General features: G+C 42.6%; 1 protein-coding gene across 1 annotated transcript in view; it reads left to right on the top strand.

Moving 5' to 3' along the window:
* Positions 1-13,759, top strand: part of PSMG2 (proteasome assembly chaperone 2) — a 47,869-nt gene extending 34,110 nt beyond the window's left edge. The window contains exons 6-7 of the mRNA XM_085605854.1: positions 5,704-5,824; positions 13,517-13,759. Of these exons, the coding sequence (XP_085461980.1) occupies positions 5,704-5,824; positions 13,517-13,609 (214 nt within the window). The 3' untranslated portion in view covers positions 13,610-13,759. The remainder of the gene's footprint in view (positions 1-5,703; positions 5,825-13,516) is intronic.
* Positions 13,760-14,280: the final 521 nt, after the last annotated feature.

Genomic DNA, 14,280 nt, shown 5'->3' on the forward strand with positions numbered 1-14,280 from the left:
TATGTAGGTGTTTTCACTGTATTCGGAGTGTCTTTTAACATAGCACTGGCTCTAGGACTGGTTAGTCAGACTCAGTTAGCACCAGTATCCGTCTGAAAAAGTTGAGGGTACAGGATGATTTTGCAACAAGGCTTGTTTCTGCTCTTCTGTTTGTTCTTTCTGCACGTTATACTTCTTCCTGCACTTTTCTTAGTCTTTGAGGACTTCTGTTGCTTCTTTCTGCATTTCTTTTTTATCTTTCTGTGCGTTTTTCCTTCTTTCTTCACATGTCCTATCTCTGTAGGCATAGCTAGAAATTAGCATTTAAAAAACCTTTGAAATTCACTGAAAAAAAACATAGGTTTCAGGCACGTTATAGTTAGGAATTAGCATTTAAAAAACCTTAGAAATTCACTGAAAAAACCATAGGTTTCAGGGGCGTTATAGTTAGCTGGACCTTTCACTCGTACAAAACCATAGAAATTCCCCCGTTATAGTTAGTTCAGCTAACTATAACTCGCGCGCCCGCAATGCACTGCTGATGACGTCACATATTGCATCACTCATGACATGGTCAGTGACATCACTCATGACATCACTGATGACATCACTGATGACATCATCCTTGTGATAGCGTGGCAGACCTCCTCTCCCCCTAATATAACCTTTGATACACACATTCAAAAATAGAAATTAAAATTTTCAAAACCATGGACATACCAATACCAGTTACAACAACCTATTCAGTAATTGTAAGATCCACATCCACATCCACTCATTCACCAACAGTCCTATACAGTCACTCATACATGTACTCACTCATCATATGTACTCATACACCTATACATCCTGTTACACAACACCACTCATCCATAAAGTTACTCACACACATAGTCACTCATGCTAATAAAGAATCAAACATCCGTTTACCTGCATATACAGTTATACACACACCACCACACTTACCTTTACTGAAACTTACACATAATTAGTCTTTTTAACAATCACTTATAGAAACACATACTTATTCATACAGGAACTCTTTCAATCTCTCACTCTCACATATACTCACTTATATACACCAATAGTCACATATACTAGTTTAAAACATATGTAGTTACTCATAGAGACACTATTGAGACAGTCATTCACTCACTAACACACCCATGCACACACTCATCCACCCATACAGTCCTGCACACATGCTGTCTTCAACACATACAAACAGTGAGTCACTCATTCATGCACCTATGCACTACGTAATACCCCCACCGAACCATACAGACATCAGACACTTATACTGATACTCAAAAAACCAACTAATAACCTATATAGACACTCATGTAGCTACTCACCAACCCATGCAGCCACTTATACACAAAGTGAGAGACTGATACAGATATTTACATATTTAAACATTACTCACTAAGCCATGTATTCACTAAGATACACTTAATCAGTCAGTTATACAATCAATTTTTCAAAAACAAATCATCCATTTAGACACTTATATACCCATTTATTCTTCCATCGACCTTGAGATATACGTATATAAAACATATGTAATTTTCAGAAAAACACACATTCACTGGATGATGTCATTTGAGATGTCATCAGTGATGTCATGAGTGATGTCACTGACCATGTCATGAGTGATGTAATATATGACGTCATCAGCAGTGCATTGCGGGCGCGCGAGTTATAGTTAGCTGAACTAACTATAACGGGGGAATTTCTATGGTTTTGTACGAGTGAAAAGTCCAGCTAACTATAACGCCCCTGAAACCTATGGTTTTTTCAGTGAATATATATATACATACACACACAAGAAAACAGGAGAGTGGAGGTTGGGAAATAGTACTTGATTGAATTACGAGTAGTGGACAGACACTCGAGGATAATCAATAAATGCCAGATTCCGAGGGCAGACTGAGTTGGTGCTGAGTGATGCTGAGATGGTGGTGTACTAGTGCGGAGGTGCTACTGAATGATGCTGAGGTGGTGGTGCTGCACTGATGCTCAGGTGGTGCCGAGTGATCCCGAGTTGGTGAAGTGCGAATGTGATGCTGCCCTGATGCCAAGGGGGTGCTGCGTTAGTGCTGAGGTGGTGCTGTGCTGATGCTGAGATGGTGCTGTGCTGATGTATTTTGGTTAATTGAAGCTAAGAGCCTTACCATGGGTCAAGAAGACAAACTGATGAAGTTCGCCAAAAAGCTAGAAAAAATTGTGTCACTGAAGTATCTGATGGGTAATTCTAGATATTTATCAAACCATGACTCAGAGTTGCAAGCTAGTGCCTGGTCAAAAAATGGTACGACAATGTTATTGAACACTGCTGTATTGCACACTCAAGGTAGTCGTTTTTCACTTAATAATCAATGCATTTCAAAACTCAGCAGTACTCGTAGTGTCTGCATCAGAAGTCAGGAGGCGGACAGTTCTGCTGAGATAAATATCTGGCACTTGCTACACACAGATCTCTGCAGCACGTGCTTTAACATGCAGAGATAAGTATGCTGATGAAATGTGAAGATGCCACTCAATTAACACACAGTGGTCAATAAATGGCACCCTTGATGCCGCTTTCCATATACAATTTTTATTTGGGCTCCATGTGGATTCATCTCAGCAGAGCTGATGTCTAATATGCATCGTCTTGTCTCTTACAACACCCACCTCGCCACACCAGTTGTTTCTCTGGAGCTATCGGGGTCTGCCAAGATGACATGGGTCTTGAGTAGCTGAACATGTGCTTTGTGGGAGCGGAGTGAATATGGGATGTTTCCTGACAGTCTATATACTGTTGGTATAAGGGTGTATGGGTAGGGCAAATGGAATTATGCGATTCTCCAACCGCGCTGTTTCCGCATAGTTATGGGTTTGCGGCATTTGCCACATATTGCATTATCTCTTGCATAATTTGAAGATTTTACACCACAAAAAATGATGTGTCTAGTTCAAATGAATTAAAAGCTATAAAACATGTGGCGATATTAATGCTATGCAGTGGAGGGCCTTTCACATAAGTAGACTTGCCACATTTCAATCCCTTAGTTCTATATTTGAGTGTTACACTGTTGCTACTGAGGTGGGACCTTTGCTTACACAGTGTTAACGTGTATAAAATACAAAGTAATGCAGTAATACTCTCGCAAAATGTGACGCATTACACTTCAAAACGTGCCTTTTGATGCCACATAATTTAGTCAACGCAGCCATATAATTTGGGCCTCCCCTGTCGCTTAGTCCTAGTGCCCATTACCAGAGGCTTTTCTGAAAGGCCGGTGGGTGTGGGGCTGGACTGGACTTCAAGGGGCTCTAAAAGGCCAGGAGTGTTGGGACATAGTCACTTACTCATGAAGCTTGTATCTGAGAAGGTGGGAGTGCTGGAGCGGACGGACGAATGTCAGGCGCTGGTTGGCATGCTACTGACCACCTCAGCCTAATCAGCTTTGGAGAGGCACTGGCTGTCAAATCTTCTCCTTGTGTAATAATTGCTTTTTTCAAGCCCAGCCTTGCCACTTCACACCATAACAGGTGTGAGTGTATCAAAATGAATATCCTCAGTTTAACCCAACGTGAAAGGCTGCATTTACCACGCTGGTACATGTGTTCCAGAACTGCACGGCCAGGGCTCATGGAAGGACAGAATCAGTCAATGGTAGAATTTAACAAATGATGTATTTTGTGAGTCTTAAATCAAATCTAATGTCCGAACTGTATGGTATGATCGGGGCTGTGGAAAGTTGGGTTACAGTGTTGCTTATTTATCTTATGCAACTAACAACCATTGACAAAGCCAATAGTCCTGTCTTGTTGTAGGTATAATGTTAGTAGTTGTATTGTATATCTGGATGCAAAGACAGAAGCACAAAATACCAGTCCGCAGCACACTATGCTAAGTGCAGATTTTAGTGTTTAAGCCACGCCCTTAATTGCATCGGCCTCACTCCTTCGAAAGACCCCCTCACTCCAATTTTTCCCCCCATTGAAAGCCCTGCGTTCATCTTTTGCAGAGAAGTGGAACTTTGTGCATTTCTAACCACAGATGTATTTTACTGCCATGAAAAATCCACAATAAGAGGAGTTTACCGGAAGCTAGATCTTTAGAGTTATCATTGGAAACGCTGATATTCTCGATGGATGGCATGACACTTTGTCCCCAGAGGGCAGGAGGAAGTATCAGTGTAAGGTGATTGAAGCAGGAACGTGTACGGGAATAGAAGTTTTTTAAACCGGTTATGCCGTGGCGCTTGGCCTGTAGAAAAGGGCCTCAATGTTACCCCTCTTTAAAATAATGACGTGGATGGTCATATTACCACGTATGTCCGGCTGGGGCGGGCAACACCGACAATGGGAGAGTGGGTCATAATGGGCGACAAGGACAAGTGGAGGGTGGTACGTAACAGCAAAGGTGCGTCATATGACAAGAGTGGACGGAATAAAATGCTACCATCAAGTGTACAGATTATGAAGCTTAAATTTTGTCATTGTTACTTTAATTACTTTCAAACTGCACTGTTTAGCCTGTACACCTTTTTATATTTAGGAAAACACTACATTTCATGCATCACTGAGGAAATTTAAGAATGTGGGCCGAGCTGTTTTGTACGCTGTAAAAGCAGTTAATAAGATTACTCAAGTGCAACTCAAAGGCAAGGGGGATTTTTAAAAATGTTTTATATGGCTTATCACGGTTTAAAAGAGACCAGTTCTTTTCGGATGAAGTTATGAAGCACACTGATAAGTGATTTTGCCCAGGTCCTCAAGAAGCGCGAGCAAAAAGTGGACGCGAGTGGTTCGCGCACGCGATGGGAAAAGTGAAAGTAGGCTGCGCGCGCGCGAAAGTGATCCCGGCTGTACATATTGCAAAGCTGCCGGCTGCGCGCGTGCACGCTCGCGTGAACGCAAGCGCTAGGCCAGCCAGCAGCACTTTGAAAACTCACCTACTAAATGTCTCTCCGAGCAGCGCATGCGCGCAGTCTCAGCGAGACCTAAAAAGCAGCTATCATGGCCTTTCTGGCTAATTTCCCAGTAGCTATCTGTAAGGCAGCTTCCTAGTCCACACCACACATGTTCAACAAACTCTACTCTGTGGATGTCCTAGACGCCAACAGGGGCCATGCTGTGCTCTGTGCCCTTTTTTTTTTTCAATAGTCTGCAACATCCTCTGGCTAGCCACCGCTTAGCGGTTAACTGCTTTATATTCTATGAAGAGCATGTGTATCTACAGCTACACATGCCACAAACTGAAAATGCTCCTTACCCTGTTTGCATCTATTAGTGGCATGTAGGGCTGTAGATTCACATGCACCCACCCATCTCCCTGGAAGCCTTTGATTGCTTTTTTTCTATTACTTTCCTTTTCTTGCATGGTCATCTTCCTGCACTTTTTGTGCTCCATCCTCACCCCGTGCGGGGAAAATAGTCTAACAATGAAGCCGATGCCCATGCGCATTTCCAGTTATAAAGAGTCACTGTACCTTGTGACTCAAAAGACTTCATTAAAAAAAAGTTGTACATGTCTGAGCTCAACACTATACGGCAGTAGTATGCAGAGCAGGTGTATCTACAGTTATGCATGCCATGAATAGATGCTTACAGGGTAAGTAACGTTTTCCTTTCTGGTGCACTGAAAGCAAATGGATAAAGAGTGTTTTAATGCAATTGGAACTTGAACCATGGCCCTGTAATTTAAAACACATATTGCTTTCTTGTTTTTAGCTGTGCAGAAGGCATCCACATGGCCATTCTCCTAAAATTTTGTTCGGAAGGAGACAACGTTCTTGATGCCTTTGGCCTTGCGAATTATCTCAATGAATGGCTGCAGCTAGTTGATCAATCAGTGAGTACTCTCTTCCTTGGTATTGCAGGACAGCTCCTGTTTCTGTGATGGAATCATTCTGTTAACTGTTTAATTTGTGAATTCTCATTTGGGATCCACTGCCCAAAAGACACAAGTTTACAGACGTTTATTTATTAGGAAACCACATGCAATGACCCACTCCTATCACCAATGGACTTCTTGATTTTATAAACCCTTCATTAAATTATCATGCATATTTCAAATCGCATCCCTTTGTCCTGCCATTACACAACCATGTACAACCCACCTCCCTCGGGTCCCCAGAAGCCTGTGACTGGTAACACCAGTCAGCCACCCTATCACTTCCATCTGGTCCTTGCTAACTTTCCATCTGCTTGTATTAAATTTTCCCCTATCTCTGGCAGCTTACCCTCAATTATACCTTCCACTGGTATCTTGGCAGTCTTCCACCTCTCTCCTTCGCCTCCTCCGTACCTCCATGGACTTTCATAACCCGTCCACTCCCATGAGGTTCTCTCAGCTGATCCTCAATCCATTTATTTTAGGACTCCCTTACTCCCCTAGTTCCTTTCTAGTCCCAGGTAGCATCAAAGTGATTACTACCACCCTCTGGTCACCCAGTAGGACTCCCTTCCTGTCCCCTAGGCACCCCTTTAGGCCTCTCTGGTTAACCCAGCTATCATCTGTACCCAATTCCAACTTCCGAACACACATTTATCTCCCACATCCTTCTTGTTTTCCCAGTACTCCCCCATCACTTTCCACAGTGCTGCACATGACCTCTCAGGTTCTGCCTTAGTCACCAGGTCTCCAATTTCACTCCACCCCTTCTCCAGGTCCACTGGTATCTTAATTATGTCCATTGATACCCTTACCAAGCCTGTGGTCCCCTGAGGCCATATGCAGTCCCCTGATACACCCAACACCATTATCTTGGCAGCCAAACATCTCTGTTCCTCTGGCAGACCCCACCATGATCCTGGTGCCCCCATTCTACTCTGATCATCAGGTGCACTCTCCTTACCTTTTCATTTCAGAGGTCAACCATTCGGTACACCTCCAAGTCCACCTGTGGCAGTTGCTAACTTCTGCTGTGGTGTATAAGGTGAGGTAGTCTGTAGGGAAACAAAGCGATTTCCCTACAGACCAGCAGCAACTCATGAAGGGTGGGGCAGACTGTAGGGGTTGACTACATTTTCTAGTTGTACAGCTTGGCTAAAAATTGCCAAACTCAATATGTCTTGTAGGTGAGACGTATTAGTTTTGCCAGTGCTTGTCTAGAGAGGAGATGTGGAGCCACTGTCTAAGGTTCTGAAACCGGTTTGGGGTGGTCCCCTCTCAACTGTAATTTTGGTCTCTAGTTCAGATACAGCTTTTGTGCAAGTTATGGTTCTCCCAGCAGATAGAGATGCTGACTCCATGCAGGAGTATTCAAAACAAGGGCACAATGAAGTGTGAGATCTTTGCACCTGCCGCTAATCAGTTTGTCCTTAAGTGATAATAGCGGGCACACAAAAGGACAGACCCTGCCAGAACCTTCCTCACCTTTAATAACCGAACCAACTGATGCACCCCCTGTCACACACCAAATGGCAGTGCCCAGAAAGGACAAATCAGCAACCCATTTCTAAAAGGACCTCTTCTTAAGGTAAGCCTGTGTTCATGCTACCGCCCTACAGTGGCTGAGTCTATACTTTCCAGTCACAGAAAAGCAAGCAATCTTCTGTCATGTTGGAACCAGGGGGTCGTCCAAAATGGATGCCACTGGTTACAGAAATCATACTCCTGTTACACACACAGTCTTGCTATAAAGTGTGTTATTCATCCACTATGCACTCAATACCTACACGTCCACGCAAGGGTCCCCACTGAGCCATTAGGCTCTGCCCAGAGGTATGAATCCTCAAACATGCATAATCTGTCACTGTTGCTGTATATCATTGGTCTTATGTCACTACAGAGGTTACCCTTGGTGGACCCTTGTAGGTAACAGAACAGATTCTGGACCTTGGCTTTACCTTGCACAGGCTTAGGCCTCGGCTTCAACGCTCCTCCTAGATTAGCTTGCTGGCTGAGCCAAACAAACTCAGGGTAGCAGATTCACATGTAGGTGGGCACTCGGGCTGGAGTACTCGCAGGTATACCATGCAGGGGACATTCCCTTTCTAACAGTCGCCTTGACCTCACACACTCCAATACACCCCAACACATTAGGAATTGTATAACACTTTATTCAAACTTTTCATCTACTCAATCTACTCAATTTACTTATTTATGCTGTGGTAACCAGATAGGTGGTAATACTGGACTATTGTACAAAGTGAAAATCTCTTGTAAGGGCATGTGAAGGAATTGTAGAAACTGATTACAAGGGTGCATAGGGACATCTAATACATTGATAATGTAAGCATGCTGCAGCATTATAAAAAAGTTATCTGGGTACTGCAGTCTGAGAATTACGGAAACTGGTAATTTTGCCCTATTGTTGCACTAGGAATACTCGCTCACCATCCCGTTTCACTCAGGTAATCTGCCACACACCCAAATACGCCCTCACATATGATTGATTTTTTAAATATTTGTTCATTTACATCCATTGACCATAATTATTCACATTATTACAACTGGTTATATGGGCGTTCTTGGCCATTATGGAAACTGAACATTTCTGATGGCTTTTATGAAAATTGGGTTATATGGGTGTTTTTGTGTGTTGTGGTGGCTTTTTGTTTTAGAAAATGTGGTAATTATGGTAAATGGTTATGAAATAGGCACATAAGAGAATGTGAAAGGATTTGGGTTAATAGTTTGGGGGGTGTTAAGTACCCACCTCAAGTAATAATCACAATCCTTGCCAGTGTGAACCTTTAACGTCACTAGATAAATCTGAGCTCAACCCCCAGGTAGCTATGGCTCCGAGCAGGCAGGCTTAACTTAGAGTTGATATGTAAAGTATTTATGCAGTGATAAAACAGTAATAAATCCGAAATGCCAAACCATAAAAATCTAAAAACAAATTAGAAAAATAGAGTAAACTTATATAAACAAAAGCACACCAGTATTGCAAAAATTCTAGAAAGGAAACTGGAGATGTGTATTTTTCAAATTTTAAGTAAAAATATTGCTAGGAACCACAAAGTGCGAATGATAATCAATGGCCACTGTAGGACCAGACCCAGGCATGATTTTAAGTTGACCATGGTGGAGCACGCATTAGGTACACTAACCAGGTTCGTCCTAGTCAAAGATTTAACATTTTTGCTTTAGTCCTTTAAGTCTCAATCCACAACAGGAGTAAACACTTATATACGCCCCTAGACCTCAGGGCAGGCCCATAGAGACTCACAGGGTCCAGACCACGTCCAGTTGCTGCTGGGCAGTTGCAGGAAAAGGCGTCTTGTATCTACTTGTGTCCCTGTAGCTTTAACTTTCCGTCATTATTTTTTTATTTTTTTTTTAATACATTTTTATTGTTTTGCCAAACAAGCAAGAAAAGGGGCTTCGGTTACATGCCCCTGACATGTAGCAAAATCACAGTGCAAATCAGGGTATGCATGGCATCTCTGAATATCATAGGATATATAGGTCCGCTAGTAAGGCACTTCACGCTGTTACCACGTTAGTTATCCGTCAGCCTTATGACCCTTGAAGTCCACTACTTTGTCCTGGGTACAAAAGGGAGAGCAGGTCCAGTCTTCTAGGCTCTTAGGTCTCAGACAGTAGGTTTAGTCCTCTTCTGATCTTCCATAGGTGCAGGAGTGTTCTGGAGATGCCACATGTATATCCTTGCACTAGCTAGTGGGTAGGAATGACCCCTGGGGACACCCTAACCACTGTAGTGAAGGTTCCCGGGCTAACCCTACCCACTTTGGGCATTTTCATGATGGCGTAGTCTTCTGCCACACTAAACTTGGATTCAGAGGGCTAGGGGAATGTGTGGGGGTTTACTATGGTAATCCTAGTGTCCTCTGATATCTTATTCTAAAATCCAGTTTTCGGGAGTCCCTGTACTCCCAACAAACTCCAAGACAGAAGTCTGGTAGAACAAAAGCTGAGATCTCAGCAAACAGACAGTAGATACACATTCAGGGCCTCATTTACAAGGCCATGTGCTCCGCTGTAACTTCACTTTTAATGACGGTCCGACTGCGCACACTGCAGGGCCATATCTACAAGGCCACGTAAAGCCACCCTAGATGGCTTTTCATGGCCTTGTAGATATGGATTGAGGCAACATAGTGCAAGCCACTGCATTGCCTCACCCTGCAATAGGGAGGTGTGCCATGGGCGTTACGGTGGGTGTTCCCACGTAACCCCCATGACATTTGACACATTTCCATATTTAAGAGATTTCGTAAACCTGGGTATGCGTCAAGAAAGGGAGGCGCAATGAGGAGAAATACCTTTATTTCTCTCTGTTTTTCCTTTCCCTATGTGTGTTGTATTCAGCAGCACACACAGGAGAAAAAAGCCTCTCATGATTATTTTTGTGCAGGAAGGGATACCTTCCTGCACAAAAACTATCATTCCTTCAATGCAGGCATCCTTGCACCATGATGTAAGGGTGCCTGTATTGGTGCATGGCAGCCCATTGTGCGCCAGCCCAGGGAAAAGGACAGAAATGTGCCGTATCTGAGAGATACAACGCATTCCTACCCTTTTTCTTTTGCCGTAGGGCAGCGCAGCAAGAAGGCTTGCAGCACTGCCCTACGGCACGATTTCGTAAAAGAGGCACAAAGGGTTTTGCTATTTTGTTTCCCTCCCTTGAAGTTTGCCTCAAATGTTATATCTAAAACCCTCGCAGGCCTGTTAAGCAGGTCGTGATACTCCAGCAGGATCTGACACTGATGTCAACAAGAGACCAAATGTGATGGACGGGGAGAGAGGGGGCAAAAGCAGGGTACAGGCCTGGGCGTTAGCTAACAATTACCTGTGACAGGGGAAGCCTCATTGAAGTGCACCAAGGGGCTTAGTTACAACCCCCCAGGCCATTTAGTCAAGGGGAGGACAACACCTCCCCACACCCAAGGCCCATTGTCCGTGCCCTGGGAGCAGTTCACATCTCCCAGTGGTGGGGGGGGGGGGCATCGGGAGCCTGGTGATAGTTGGAAGTCACAGAAAGCCATAGAGGCTTTAGGCAGGTAACTTCTAATGTACCTTTTCTTTACTAGTGTATTTGATTAACTATTAAAGAGTCCTTGAAATATGTTTCTAGCTGCTACCAAACTAAAATTATCATTGTAAGGTTTACTAGTGTAATCTAGGGCTTTACCATAAAAGCAGCCAGCCTTGCCACAATAAATATAGCTTTTCGGATAATTCCCTGTAAGGACCTTTTGGAACATTACATTTTTATATGCCTTGCTTTTAAATAACATGCCCCCTGCCTACTTGTCAATAAGGCCTACTTAAGGGTGACTTAGTCATATTTAAAAGGTAGGTTATACTTATCACAAATTTGACAGGTTGAATTTGCAGTTTAAAACTGTACAGCCAAGATCTTAGGCCTGGTGACATGCTTTACAGTACCACTGCAGTGAATGGCGCAATGGGTGCTGCAGACCACTGTTAGTATTTAATTTACAGGCCCTGGGTACACTCAGTACCATGTAGCAGGGACTTGTAGGAAAATTAGATAAACCAATCAGGTGTATACCAATGTTACTATGTTGAAAGGAGGAGCACAAATCTGTTACCTCTGGTCAGCAAGGGTAAAGTGCACAGGGTTCACCAAAAAGCCAAAAAAATTCCGGGGTGACCCAGAAAGGGCAAATTTCCTACAGACTTGTTACAAGGATGCATTGGAGCATTCCAGGAAAGTAAAATGCAAATATAATGGGAGATTGTAAAAACTGAGTATGTGGGCATACTAGAGCATTATGGAAATAGTTAGGCATGCTGAAATGTGAAATAAAGAAACTGGAATGTAGGATTAGTAGTGCATTATGAACACTCAGTGTGAGCACATTGGCAGACAATGACATCTCAAGAAGTGATTCCGGCAAACGGGGGCCCTAGGGTCATATGAGGGGGCTTCTACAAAGACCAATTACGAAGAGTGGCAACAGATAGAGAATATATACACACACACACACACTTGTTTAAAATGTTTAAATATGACTTTCAAGATATATATATATATATATATATCTCAAACTAAGAGTCACGCTGCCTTCCCAGCGCGAAATCAAGCCCATCCAGTCGAGAGGTAGGTTAAGTTGATTTTATTCCAACAGGCAGCTTAGAAGTGAAAGCATGACGCGTGTCAACCGCACTCGGTTTTAATCATATGCATGTGTGAGGAACAGGTAACTCTGAATTTAAATGCAATTAGTTTGAAAACAGTGAAGAAGGACGATCGTATGCACTGTTCAGGTTTTAAAGGGGCACAGGTCACAATTAGTTTCCATTGAGTTTTTGGCCTGTAAAACCTTTCCTTCACATTACTCGTGTTCATTTCATTGACAGTGCATTAAATAAACAGTGTCCGAGTTTGTAAAGTCACAGTCCCAGTATTTCTTGATTTTTGCACTACAGCGACCAGCATGCACAGCAGTTGTGATTCAAACATGCAGCATAGTGTTCTTTCTTATCCAAGTCATTTTTCGTTAGTTGCCTCGGTTGAAATTAATTTCTACAATAAACAGGGTGTAACATGCCCACCTTGGTGCTTCATCAGGAATAAGTTCCATGTCGTGCAGGGGGCAGATGCTCTTCTTTTCCCTTTAATTCATCACAGGGCATTAGTCCTCGTTTACAGATATAAAAGTTCACTTTTTTGTCTCAGCTGCCCATTTTCGGTGCTTTGCTTGCTATCGAAGTGCAGGGAAGACCCCCACAAACCCTGGCTGCTCGCAGTGTATGGGAAGTCCTTAGCCAGCAGGCCCTCCCATAGATATATATATACGTGTGTGTGTGTACAGTTAGATATACACATACAAAGAAAGGTATATTTATTTAAGATTTTAAGTAAATATGTAGGCTCATGTAGTGCCACAATCATTGCTATGCAGTTAACAGTACTTGCACAAGATTATGGAGATTGGTAGTGCGGAGGTAGTGCGGTCAAACTGGGACTATGGATACTGATTACGTGGGCATTTCAAGAATTAATGAATTATGTGGGTTCATCAAGACTTGTGGAAACTGCAACACAGTGTCTCAATATTCTTAACAAATTGAAATTGTGGGCATGTGGGCAATGTGACAGCTGTTTTGGAACATAAACTGATTAGGTGGTCAATCCTGAACTTTGTGGGAAATGGTAATGTGAGTATGCGGAAAAACCAAAACTGACGTTGTGGTCATATTGGGGCATTAAGAAACCTTATGTGGGCGTAGTCTGGCAATATTGAAACCAGCAATGCAGGCATAATGGGGCATTTTGCAATCTGATAAGTTTGGGCGCAGTAAACTATTATGACATCTTGTGATGTGTACCTATTGGACGTACTATGTGTACCCTTCCAAGCATTAAACACTGACAGTAGAAAAAGACTGCAAGTTGTTTGGTCTTTCTGAATAGTGCACTAAAGCAAATGGTTGCTTGTTGGGTTCAATCATACGAATGGCTTACCAAGAGCACAGCCAGAGACAAAAAAGGTGCATGAATTGGGAGCCATGAGGAGCAGATGCATTACATTTTGTATTGATGTCATTTGGCAAAGCACAAATATACTAATGTAATTTTCTTTTATTTTAAATCAATAGAGTGGGGTTTCTACAGCAACTTCTACAAAATGGAAAATACCGACTTCCTGGCGATTACTGTTTGGAAGCGGGCTTCCTCCAGCACTTTTCTGATCAGAATAGCACTGTAAAGTCATTTAAAAAATCTATAACAACATAATACAATGGATCAACTGCTCTTAAAAAGCACGTTTCCTTTGCAACATTTGATGGATTACTACATTTGAATACTGCTGAGTCACAACAATAAATTATTTTCATAAATGTTTTGTGGGTTGCCTTTTATACCAGTCAAGCTGTCTCTTAGACTTAATACGTTCAAAGGAGTTGTGATTTGTTATATGGTTTTCCAGCAGTAAATGACAAATCTGCTAGATTTCTGCAGCTTTCCCATTGCCTTTCAATCTTCCAGCAAATGTATAATGCAACATGGCTAACATCATTTACCGTCAAACATTCCAATATTTTATGGTTCACAGATGCTCTGTAATTCATGGGTAGTGTATGCTGTGATACTATTCCCAACAGAACAGCTGATCAGTTGTCAGTCAACTGCAGAAACAATTGTCACAATGTGACGTGAAGAATCTATTATTAAATGTATCAGGTGGGTTTATTCTGGTGTCAACCGTGCACATTTCATTCCAAACATTATTTATCATGTTGGTTTGTTTACTTGGAGACATATATTTTTTAACTGCCTCGCACTCTTGTGACGTAAAATACCTGTGATTGCCATTAGCAAGCAACTTTTTCAGTAGATACATTTGTGTACCATTTTTGCC

This window comes from Triturus cristatus, chromosome 5_1 (genome assembly GCF_964204655.1).
Source record: "Triturus cristatus chromosome 5_1, aTriCri1.1, whole genome shotgun sequence".
In the NCBI taxonomy this organism is placed as follows: domain Eukaryota; kingdom Metazoa; phylum Chordata; class Amphibia; order Caudata; family Salamandridae; genus Triturus; species Triturus cristatus.